The sequence below is a fragment of the Mobula hypostoma genome, chromosome 3 (genome assembly GCF_963921235.1).
Source record: "Mobula hypostoma chromosome 3, sMobHyp1.1, whole genome shotgun sequence".
Lineage (NCBI taxonomy): Eukaryota > Metazoa > Chordata > Chondrichthyes > Myliobatiformes > Myliobatidae > Mobula > Mobula hypostoma.
In genome coordinates this window covers 140,736,173-140,749,211 of record NC_086099.1, presented here as the reverse complement: position 1 = coordinate 140,749,211, position 13,039 = coordinate 140,736,173, and the positions used below count along the sequence as shown (strand labels likewise).

The window sequence follows — 13,039 nt, the reverse complement described above, 5'->3', positions numbered from 1 at the left end:
ACGCATTTCCCCCATTTCATGTACATCTGCTCTCACTCCATCCTCCTGCCACCCCACTAGGAATAGGGTTCCCCTGGTCCTCACCTACCACCCCACCAGCCTCCGGGTCCAACATATTATTCTCCGTAACTTCCGCCACCTCCAACAGGATCCCACCACTAAGCACATCTTTCCCTCCCCACCTCTCTCTGCATTCCGCAGGGATCGCTCCCTACACGACTCCCTTGTCCATTCGTCCCCCCCCAACCCTCCCCACTGATCTCCCTCCTGGCACTTATCCGTGTAAGCGGAACAAGTGCTACACATGCCCTTACACTTCCTCCCTTACCACCATTCAGGGTCCCAAACAGTCCTTCCAGGTGAGGCGACACTTCACCTGTGAGTCGGCTGGGGTGATATACTGCGTCCGGTGCTCCCGATGTGGCCTTTTATGTATTGGCAAGACCTGACGCGAACTGGGAGACCGCTTTGCTGAACAGCTACGCTCTGTCCGCCAGAGAAAGCAGGATCTCCCAGTGGCCACACATTTTAATTCCACATCCCATTCCCATTCTGACATGTCTATCCACGGCCTCCTCTACTGTAAAGATGAAGCCACACTCAGGTTGGAGGAACAACAGCTTATATTCCGTCTGGGTAGCCTCCAACCTGATGGCATGAACATCGACTTCTCTAACTTCCACTAATGCCCCACCTCCCCCTCGTACCCCATCTGTTACTTATTTTTATACACACATTCTTTCTCTCACTCTCCTTTTTCTCCCTCTGAATATACCCCTTGCCCATCCTCTGGGCTCCCCCCCCCCGCCTCCTTGTCTTTCTTCCCGGACCTCCTGTCCCATGATCCTCTCGTATCCCCTTTTGCCTATCACCTGTCCAGCTCTTGGCTCCATCCCTCCCCCTCCTGTCTTCTCCTATCATTTTGGATCTCCCCCTCCCCCTGCAACTTTCAAATCCCTTACTCACTCTTCCTTCAGTTAGTCCTGACGAAGGGTCTCGGCCTGAAACGTCGACTGCACCTCTTCCTAGAGATGCTGCCTGGCCTGCTGCGTTCACCAGCAACTTTTATGTGTGTTGCTTGAATTTCCAGCATCTGCAGAATTCCTGTTGTTTGCGTTTTTAAAGCAACAGTAACTATGGTTTTAGTACCTTCACTAAAATAACATGCAAAGAGCCTTTCAACATCTCATGCATTAATTTTGCAGTGAGGTAAGTTTTATCTCTGCAATGATAAAACAAAATGAGAGTAGACCTGTAGTCTAGAATTATCACAGTTTAAGTTTCACAAGAGAAAAATATATCAGTTTGGTAATTTGCTAATTTTTGATTTAGAAGCCCTTAAACTTTTAAGTCCTCTGTATACTGTACACTGTCATAATCTAGCCCAGTGAAATTTCATTGAAAATGTATTGCTATCACCATGCCTAGTAAGATTATTGTATGTAACCAAAAATAATAAAACTTTCATTAATCAATTTAATACTGTCAGTAAAGCAAAATTCTCTTCCCTCTCAATGGTCCAGATTTCCTGAGAATGTAATTTGATTATTTATTTTCAGAGGTATAAATCCAAAGAATTACAGTTACTAATAATTTGCATAATATACGTAAGTCTTCACTTTTTCAATCAAACTCTTCACCTATTACAGCCTTATTTTTTTTAAGCTGCAGATTTATTCATCACAGAAAATGGCCGTTTTGCCCATTACAACTGTGTTGCTCTTTGAAAGACCTTTCTATTTGATTCCACTGCCCTATTCTTCTACCACAATTACTTTTTGAGAACTTATTTAATCCTGTTTTGAACATGTAATGTAGTGAATTCTTAATGAAATAATTTGCTGTGTAAAAGAAATGATCTTTGATCTGCCAGTCACTAAACCTGAGACTTCTAATTACCAAACCTGTCAGCATAATTGTTTCTTTATATCTGCTCTAGTAAAACCACTCATAATTTTCAATAGCTTTATCCAAAACCATTTCCATGCGAAGTGTAACCCCATCTTCTCCATATTTCTATCTAAAGTTTTTTATTCTGCTACCATTCTAGAAAAGCTCCACTTTATATCCTCTAAGGTCTGGTTACCCCACCTAAAGTCTGATGCCTAGAACTGAATCCATTATTCCAGTTTAGACCTAACTAGTGACACACAGACATGTAGTATATAGCATGGCTGCGATATTCCGTTTATCTATTTTGAAAACCAAAGCTTTGCACTACTCAATCTGCCAAGTTACTTTCAAGATTTGTGTTCACATTCCGCCAGCTCTATTTTATGTGTTTTCCTTAAAATGGTATCATTGATAACAGCAGCCCCCAACCACCGGCTGCAGACTGGCACCGGGCTGCAAAGCATGTGCCACCGGGCCATGAGGAAATGATATGAGTCACCTGCGCCTTTCCTCATTCCCTGTCACGCACTGTTGAATTTGAACATAGGTTTGCCAACTGTGCTGAATTAGCCGGAACATCCTGTATATTGGGCTAAATTGGTTTGTCCCATATGGGACCGCCCTTGTCCCATATTTCCCCCACTAAGGTGAAGCGTTCCTATGAAACCTTTCGTGCCGAAATGACGTAAAGCGAAGAGGCAATTACCATTAATTTATATGGGAAAAATTTTTGAGCGTTCCAGACCCAAAAGATAACCTACCAAATCATAACAAATAACACATAAAACTGAAAATAATACTAATATATATTAAAGCAGGAATGATATGATAAACACACAGCCTACATAAAGTAGAAATAATGTATGTACAGTGTAGTTGGGAAGATTAAGCCAAAACCGATTTGTGGAAAAAAATACGCATGCACACGCATGCGTACGTCACATATGTGCATGCCTCATATGTGCACGTCATGCATGCGCACAAAGGTGCCCGCGCAAGGCTTCATAGTCATGGTAGTCTTTCCTGGGGTAAACGCAAGTGTCCTGGGATTTGACTGCTATTTTTGTCCCTTATTTGGGATTGAGAAAGTTGGCAACCCTAACTGTAAAAGACATGTTGAGGTGAGTTTAACCCTACTTGAATACCAACCCCGCCCCCCCCCCCACCCGTCGACCAGTCCACAAGAATATTGTCAATATTAAACCGGTCTGCGGTGCAAAAAAGGTTGGGGACCCTTGATTTATAATCATTTATGTAGTAAAGCAATTTTAGAATATACTATAAATTTGTACAGAACTCATAGTGCCTGTAAAAGTATTCAACCCCTTTCCGGAAGTTTTAATATTTTATTGTTTTACAACATTGAATCACAGTGGATTTAATTTGGATTTTTTGACACTAATCGAAAGTAAAGGACTCTTTCGTATCAAAATAAAAACAGATCTCTACAGTGATCTAAATTAATTATGAATATAAAACACAAAATAATTGACTGTATAAGTATTCACCCCCCCCCCTTAATATGACACACCAAATCATCACTGGTGCAACTAATCATCATTAATTTTGGAAGTCACATAATTAATTAAATAGAAATCTATTTTTGGAGTCCTGTGTGTAGTCAAGGTGTTTCAATTGATTGTAGTAAGAATACACCTGTATCTAAAAAGTCCACCTGCTGGTGAGTCAGTATCCTTGCAAAAGCTACACCATGAAGACAAAAGAACACTCCAAGCAACTCCATGAAAAGATTATTGAAAAGCACAAATCAGGAGATGGATACAAGCAAATTTCCAAGTCACTGAATATCCCTTGGAGTACAATTAAGTCAATCTTTAAGAAATGGAAAGGATATGGCATGGCTGTAAATCTGCCTGGAGCAGGCCATCCTCAAACGCTGAGTGACCGTGCAAAAAGGGGCTAGTGAGGGAGGCCACCAAGAGGCCTATGACATCTCTAGAGGAGTTACAAGCTTCAGTGGCTGAGATGGGAGAGACTGCATACAACAACCCATAGCCTAAGTGTTTCACCAGTCGCACTTTATGGGAGAGTGGCAAAGAGAAAGCCACTGTTCAAAAATTTCACATGAAATCTCAGCTAGAGTTTGCCATAAGGCATGTGGGAGACTCTGAAGTCAGTTGGAAGAAGGCTTTATGGTCTGATTAAACCAAAATTGAGCTTTTTAGCCATCGGACTAAACACTATGTTTGTAATAAGCCAAATACTGCACATCATCAAAAATATACCACCTCTTTCGTGAAGCATATTAGTGGCGGAATCATGCTGTGGGGATGCTTCACTGCAGCAGTCCCAGGAAGGCTTGTGAAGGTAGAAAATAAAATGAATGCAGTAAAATATAAGGAAATCCTGATGCAGTCTGCAAGAGAACTGCAACTTGGGAGAAGATTTTTATTCCACAAGACAATGACCCCAAGCATAAAGTCAAAGCTACACAGGGGTGGCTTAAAAACAAGAAAATTAATGTCCTGGAGTGGCCAAGTCAGAGTCCATACCTTAATCCAATTGAGACCTTGTGGCTGGACTTGAAAAGGGCTGTTCACTCACAATCCCTATGCAATCTGACAAAGCTTGAACAGGTTTGTAAAGAAGAATGGAGAAAAATTGCAGGGTCCAGTTTGCAAAGCTGATAGAGACCTATCCACATAGACTCACTGCTGTAATTGCTGCATCTACTAAATACTGATTTGAAAGGGGTGAATAATTATGCAATCAATTATTTTGTGTTTTATATTTTTAATTAGTTTAGATCACATTGTGGATATCCATTTTCACTTTAAAACAAAAGTGCCTTTTTCTGTTGATCAGTGTCAAAAAAACCAAATTAAATCCACTGTGATTCAATGTTGTAAAACAACAAAACATGAAACCTTTCAAGGGGGGTGAATACATTTTACCGGCACTGTACAGAGCGGAATTTCTAACCGTAATGATCGTCTGAAGAATATCCTGAGATTGATGAATACATTCTTGAAATGTAACCTGGTTCTAGTTTAATGAAGTCAGATGCATGACTTTGTAAACAACACACATAAAATGCTGGAGAAACTCAGCAGGCCAGGCAGCATCAATGGAAAAAAGTACAGTCATTTCCAGCATCTGCCGATTTTCTCTTGTTAGCGCCTTTTTATACGATAGTTGATTGCTCCTTAGTCGGGAATTAAATTTACATCTGATTAAGTAATACAATTCAAAATACCTCTGGATTGTTAGGCATACGTGACACTTTTCTTTCCATAAACAAAGCAAATGGCTGTGCAGGAAATGAAAGAGGAGATTTGTTGTTTGGTACCACATATTATTTAAACAAGATGGATAGCAAGCCTGAGTTTTACAGAGAGAGAAATAAAGCAGAATTGAAAGTCAAATAAGGCTCTGAGTTTAGAACTAGTGAATATACATGGGTTCATCCATCATGAGAAGACAGATAAATGCTTTAGCCATAAAACTACTCTGACAGCAGTGCCCCATCTATCTCAAGCAGATGGACTTAATAGTGGCCAGTCTTTCTTCCAACAATTGATATGCTCATTCATCTGGTTCATAATATTACCTTGCACTTTCTCATAAGGATTCTGACAGAGAAGTCCAACAGAATGTGTTAAGAGATTAAGGGTTAGAGCTATGAGTGGTTTCTCATCAAATGCCCACAATATGTTTAGATATCTTTTGGGAAGCCCTTTGCCATATAAATGCAGACAAGTAACAGGCAGCAGCAAGGGTAGGAGAAAGAAATCATGGTTGATGGAAAGGAATGAGACTATCAATACTCTACAAAGGGTGCATGCAGATGATTGTCACTTGGGAGGAGGGAACATGAGGAGGAGCAGCAAGGAAGGGATTGTTGTGATGGAGAAGAGCTTGGTGAGGGAATGGTCAGCTTGAAGCAGGTAGGTTCGTTTTAACAGACAGAAACATACCTGTACCCATTCTTCTTGACCCATAATCAGCACTCTAAATGCTCTCATAATGTGATTCTGGCTCTTAATGTCCTTCTTCACCTGGACATTCATGTTTCTAGCCTAAATGCGGCACCATTGCAGATTCATTGCAAAACTGGCCATTAACTTCACAAAACCAACCACATGTTTGTCTCCTGACAGCAATCATGACATTTTCATACAGAAGCTATTATAAGGATTAGCTTTGTTTAAAGGGCCAATTTGATTGTAAGGATCTATTTTGAAAATTAAGCTAGCACTCTTGACCTCTGAGTCACAACTCCATGAATAAACACTAGTTAGGCAGATAATACACTCACATTGCTACCAACTTTACAGTGAATGCACCTCAAGTATGCAAATGAGAATTTAAACATTTTGGACTAATCAAGCAATATATATTCACCAGATAATACAGGAAGCCAAAGAGTGCTAACCAACTATATCATCATACTGAACAGTTTATCTGTAAATGCTACATTTTGAAGAGAGAACCCAATTTGTATGAGAAGTCAATATTCTTGCTGCCTCTTCCACTATTGTGTTTATGAGTTCACTAATGGCTGCCTGTTCCACCTGATATCATCTGGCTTGACATCAATTACAAACTGAAATTAAACGCTTCCTAAAATCAGAACCTTTTAACATGGAGAATGAAGATATTGCCTCACTCATAAAATGTTTGTAAAGAAAAGCACAATAATTAATAGAAATTAAGCAGGAGTTGAGTTTAATGTAGTTTAATGTAATTTAACTATAATCTGACTATAGTCCATCTGATGGTCATTTTTTACCTGTAATTATTGCAGACAGGAGGGGACTCGCAATCCTTCTCCTCAAAGAGTGTATCAGGACAATCACGCCCTCCATTTGATGGTAATTGAATAATCATACGATATCGGGATTGTTTTGCTGTGTTATCTTCTCCTGCAAGTAATGAAATATCACAACAGTTCATGAATAAGGCTTAGATTCTGCACTGTGTACAAATTTAATATAAAAAAAAACTTCTACTTGCAGATTGCCTTTTGGTACACACACTGGATGAGGAATTAATATTTTAAATCCAGGGCGATGTTCAAAAGAGTCATTGTGGAGGATTTTCATTGTACAGGCGAGGAAACACTGCTGCCAGTGGCAGGCTGATCAATAATCAAACAAAACAGAATTAAGCTGGTCAGGCAATATACTGTGGAGAAAGAAAAAATTGGGTTGCGATGGCTGACCTTCCATCAGAACTGTCCAGTTTGGACACAAACCAGAATAGACGACAATCTGAAATTGGTGAATTCAACAACAAATCCCAGGGGCTGCAAAGTACCTAGAAGCAGATGAGATGCTGTTCCTTGAGCTTACATTGACCTTCATTACAACCTTGTAGGAGACTAACGGGACAGCGGAATGTAAATTAAAGTGTCAGGTGACTGGAAGCTCTGGGATGTTTTTGTGATCTGAAGGTAAATGTTCTGTAAAGTGGTCACTGAATCTGTGTTTGATTTTCTGATGTACAGTACTGTGCAACAGTTGTAGGCACCTTAAATTTTCATATTGTTTCCGTTTCCATTTCTGATCATGGATTTTTGATGTAAAATATTAACAGTGCTTCTTTTTCCACAAATGCTGCCTGCCTTGATGAGTGTTTCCAACATTTACTTTTTCTGAGTTCTGACTTAACTGTTTTCCTCTCTACATAAGCTGCCTGACCAGCGGCATATTTCTTGTTTATTTTTTGTTTCAATTTTCCAACAACTTCTGTGCTCTGCCTCTCTCAATTCCAATATGTTCTTTTCCTTTTTTTTAAATTAATTGCCAATTTTCCCCTTTTCATCCATTAACAAGATCCCTTCAAAAGCATTGCATCACTTGGATATGCTTGGCTGATAGAAGACTCTCAACCACGTAGGGTTATCATCTGTTTGGATTCTGCTGCTGCCTTAGAGTCTATAAAAGGGAGTAAATCAAAAGCTTGTCCTGACATAGTTATTGAGATTCTCTTAGTGTTGCTTAGAGTAGGGAAGATGGGTTGTGCAGTTAGATTTTCATGGATACCTGGGCATGCTGGGGTGGAGGGAAATGAAATTGTGGATGGCATTGCAAAATCTTCCTTACTGAGTAGGCAAGTAGAAATTAGAGTTCCCCTAGGCAGAGCAGAATTGAGAAGTAGAACTTAAAAAGGTATAGAGAAGAAGTGGCAGGAGGATTGGAAAAATGAATTAAGGGGCAGCATTATTTTTCTAGTCACCCACTAGTTGAAAAGGTCTCAGACTGTTACCTTTTAAGTCGTAGAGATATGGTGAAATTTACAAGACTTAGGCTGGGGCATTGTGGGCTAAAATATTATTTAAAGATAATAGGAAAACATCCTACTGGATTATGTAACTGTGGTAGGCCAGAGACAGTCCAGCATGTTTTGCTGAGCTGTAATCGATACAAAACTGAAAGAAGCATGTTGTTCAAGAGGCTATCTGGCTTAAATTTATTTTGGTTTTCTATTAAATCTTTGTTTGGCCATCAAGAGAATCAACATCTGATTGAAGAGTTTCTTATTCAGTTTATATGTGAGACTAGGCTGTATTGGAGAATTTGAGTTCCTTGAAGTTCTATAATTAATTATACATCCTGTGGAGGGCTGTAATACGCCTAGATGTGTCTAAACAGCCAGAAATAGAAGAAGAAGATATGCTTGGCTTCTCATCAAGACATTCCTTCTGTTTGCTCCTCCTTTTCCCCTCTGTGAAATTGAAAGCATGTTACTTTACTTTTCATTTCTCCAATTCAGTAGACAGGTTACTGACCAGAAATATTAACTCAATTTTACTTTGTATAAAAGGATACCTTAAATGCCTAGGACTGCCAGCACTTCCTATTTCTATTTCAGGGTTCTAGAATTTGTGCCTGCTTTGATTTTCAAGGCTGTTGAGATTTTGAAAAATGCTTTAGATGGTAAGACGCAAGGAAATAACACTGCCTGTGTCACATAGTTTCAATTTAAATAGCATGGATGTAGTTGATAGTAAGGGAGATAATAAGGAAATTGATTTAGTTGAAAATAATTGGGAGATAGACAGTGGTAGTAATATTAACAATGGTGAAAATTCTGGGAAGGTGAGGTGAAATATCCTAGCACCCAGTAATATTCAGAAGTGAATTGAATTAAGATGCTTAAGGTGCAAACATTGCACTTCAATCGTAAAGGAAATGGCCCGAATGGGAATCAAACTCAGGTTGCCGGGTTGAAATTCCAGCACTTGACCACTGCATCACTGAGGACTGTGACTGAGCCCAACTGCAGAAAGCACAATGCAGACAGGAGTTGATGTGCAGACTTGAAAGCGACTTCTAGTTTCTTTTAGCCAAGATGGGCAAAAACAGGAAACCAGTCCAACTCAAAAATGCAGTAATCCAAACATAAGTTCGGTAACCAAGATCTTGATGTACAAACAAGATCTAGAAATGGCAGACAGATATAAAAACACACAGAGAAGACTCAAAAAAATATATAGTCAGAGGCTTTTGCTATTTACAAGGTCACACTTTAAGGTACAGGAAGCAGTTTTTAAATACACAGATGATAATTGGGAACATATGCAGTCAAAGATCAATAACAAAAGAGTCCAATTAGTTCTGAAAAAACCCTTAGGGAACTTTGTCTGCCCCTGCTAGCCAACCCCAGAATAGACTGGAGTCCAAGTATCAATAGGGAAAAGCAACTCTAAAACATAGTGCATGATAAAATAACTTTTTAAAGTAATCATAGTAATATAAACCCAGTGGTGAATGGATAATTCACATTCACTCATTAAAATGAAACAAATCTGGATTCATGCTTAGGGCCTAAATTATAATTACACTTAATTTCTATTAAGAATCACTTAATTGTTTTGTTAACTGCTTCTCACTTCTTCTGACTTCTCATCATTCCTTATGTCATTTTACCTTCATGAAACATGATTCAATTTATTTCATTCTAAGTTCTGAGTCAGAAAGTTATGAGTTCAAATCTCATTCACAGTACAGTGCCTTGAAAAAGTAATTGGCCTCCAACCAGGGATTTTTATCAGTTTAACTGAGAATTTCATTTGTGAATCACATGCTCCTTTTTTCACAGTAGATCCCATAAAAACAAGGAAATCTGTAAATTATGAAAAATAAAAATTCAAGAAGTGAAATGTCAGCAGTTCAGAGTATGCACCCTCCGCAACCCCCAACACACATTGCACGGTTCTTACTTCAACCACCTCTCACAGCTATTACAGCCAGTAGTCTTGGGTGAGTTCCTATTAGCTTCCCACAACATGATGCAGCAAGATTTTCCCATTCCTCCTTGCAAAATTGCTCAAGCTCTGCCAGGCTAGTTGGGGATTGGCAGTGTTCAGCAATCTTGAGGTCTTGCCAGAGATGTTTGATTGTGTTAAAGTCAGGACTCTGACTGGGCCACTCCAGCACAGCAATTTTCTTCATTTGAAGCCACTCGATGGTTGTTCTGGCAGAGTGCTTTGCATTGTTGTCCTGATGAAAGATTAACATCCTCCTAGTTTAAGCTTCCTGGTAGAGGCTACTAACCCGTTCAATAAAGCTGAAACTTGTAAATGTACCTGATAATTTTATGGGTGTATGATCTGTTATTTCATGCCTACCGGCAATTGTGTATGAGCATTACACAGCATGAGCTCAAGTCGAGGTTTCTTTCATTGGAAAGTCACAGCGTTCCTGTTTGGCTGAACCCCAAATCATACAGACCATAAGACATAGGAGCAGAATTAGGCCACTTGTCCATCGAGTCTGTTCTGCCATTCAATCATGGCTGATCCCTTTTTCCCCTCCTCAACGCCATTCCCCAGCCTTCTTGCCATAACCTTTGATGCCATGTGCAATCAAGAACCTATCAAGCTCTGCCTTAAATACACCCAAAGACCTGGCCTCCACAGCTGCCTGTGGTAACAAAAATTCCACAAATTCACCACACTCTGGCTAAAGAAATTTCTCCGCATCTCTGTTTTAAATGGATGCCCCTCTACCCTGAGGGTGTGCCGACTTGTCCTAAACTCCCCAACCATCGGAAACATCCTTTCTACATCTACTCTGTCTAGGCCTTTCCAATTTTGAAAGGTTTCAGTGCGATCCCCCATCATCCTTCTAAATTCCAATGAGTACACACCCAAAACAATCAAACGTTCCTCATATGACAACCCTTTCATTCTTGGGATCATCCTTGTGAACCACTTCTGGACCCTCTCCAATGCCAGCACTGAGGGTCCAAAAACTGTTCACAATACTCAAGGTGAGGCCTCACCAGTGCCTTATAAAGCCTCAGTATCACATCCCTGCTCTTGTAATCTAGACCTCTTTAAAGGAATAATAACATTGCATTTGCCTTCCTCGCCACCAACTCAACCTGCAAGTTAACACTTAGGGCGTTCTGCAAAGGACTTCGAAGTCCCTTTACATCTCAGATTTTAGGATTTTCTCCTCGTTTAGAAAGTAGTCTGCACATTTATTTCTTCTGTCAAAGTGCATGGCCATACATTTTCCAACATTGTATTTCATTTCCCACTTACTTATCCATTCTCCTAATATGTCTAAGTCTTTCTGCAGCCTACCTGTTTCCTCAACACTACCTGCCCCTCCACCAATCTTCGTATCATCTGCAAACTTGGCAACAAAGCCAGCTATTCCATCATCTAGATCATTGATATGCAGCATAAAAAGAAGTGGTCCCAACACTGACCCCTGTGGAACACCATGAGTCACTGGCAGCCAACCAGAAAAGGATCCTTTTATTCCCACTCGCTGCCTTCCACCAATCAGCCAATGCTCTAACCATTTTAGTAACTCCCCTGTAATACCACGGGCTCTTAACTTTGTAAGCAGCCTCAGGTGTGACACCTTGTCAAAAGCCTTCTGGAGGTCCAAATATATAACATCGACCTTAGACATATGTTGTATTTGAAAGGTGGCCTTCTCACCACTGGGTCCCATGGCTGTTAGCAGGGCCTGGTGGGGTTTGGGGGTTTCACACATTTAGACAGGTATTGCCCAGAGTCCCATGTGCAGATCTACAAAGAACCTATATGTTTGCCTCCACACATATTGACATCTACGTGTGCCGTTCTCTACTCAGAAGAAATTCTTGATCCTTGAATCTTTAATAAATAATACTTTATATGTGTAATAAGGAAATACAGGTAACCTCAAAAACCAGAGGTCCCAGTGAGAAGTAGCTTTCATGGAAGAGCATATTTAAATACTTTGAGGATGCATCTCATTATATCAGAATATGCTTTAATAATATTAATGAACCATAGAACCACAGAACATTACAGCACAGAAACGGGCCTTTTGGCCCTTCTTGGCTGTGCCCACTGATTTGCACCTGGACCATATCCTTCCATTCACCTCTCATCCATGTACCTGTCCAAGATGTTCCTTAAATTTAAAAGTGAGCCTGCATTTTCCACTTCATCTGGCAGCTCATTCCACACTTCCACCACTCTCTGTGTGAAGAAGCCCCCACTAATGTTCCCTTTAAACTTTTCCCCCTTCACCCTTAACCCATGTCCTCTGGTTTTCTTCTCCCCTAGCCTCAGTGGAAAAAGCGTGCTTGCATTCACTCTATCTATACCCATCATAATTTATCAAATCCCCAGTGGTGTTCCACAGGGGTCGGTGCTGGGACCACTTCTTTTTATGCGGCATATCAATGATTTAAATGATGGAATAGCTGGCTTTGTTTCCAAGTTTGCAGATGATACGAAGTTTGGTGGAGGGGCAGGTAGTGTTGAGGAAACAGGTAGGCTTTATCAAATCTCCCCTCATTCTTCTACGCTCCAGGGAATAAAGTCCTAACCTATTCAACCTTTCTCTGTAACTCAGTTTCTCAAGTCCTGGCAACATCCTTGTAAACCTTTTCGCACTCTTTCAATCTTATTAATATCCTTCCTGTAATTTGGTGACCAAAACTGCACACAACACTCCAAATTCAGCCTCACCAATGCCTTATACAACCTCACCATAACATTCCAACTCTTATACTCAATACTTTGATTTATAAAGGCCAATGTACCAAAAGCTCTCTTTACGACCCAATCTACCTGTAATGCCACTTTTAGGGAATTTTGTATCTGTATTCCCAGATCCCCCCGTTCTACTGCACTCCTCAGTGCCTTACCATTTACCTTGTATGTTCT

General features: G+C 40.2%; 1 protein-coding gene across 2 annotated transcripts in view; it reads right to left on the bottom strand.

The window, feature by feature from the left end:
• The window catches only part of LOC134344277 (thrombospondin type-1 domain-containing protein 7A-like), a 438,835-nt gene that overhangs the window by 92,605 nt on the left and 333,191 nt on the right, over positions 1 to 13,039 (bottom strand). For both annotated transcript variants that reach the window (XM_063043785.1, XM_063043786.1), the window contains exon 10: positions 6,647 to 6,779. In XM_063043785.1, the coding sequence (XP_062899855.1) occupies positions 6,647 to 6,779 (133 nt within the window). The remainder of the gene's footprint in view (positions 1 to 6,646; positions 6,780 to 13,039) is intronic.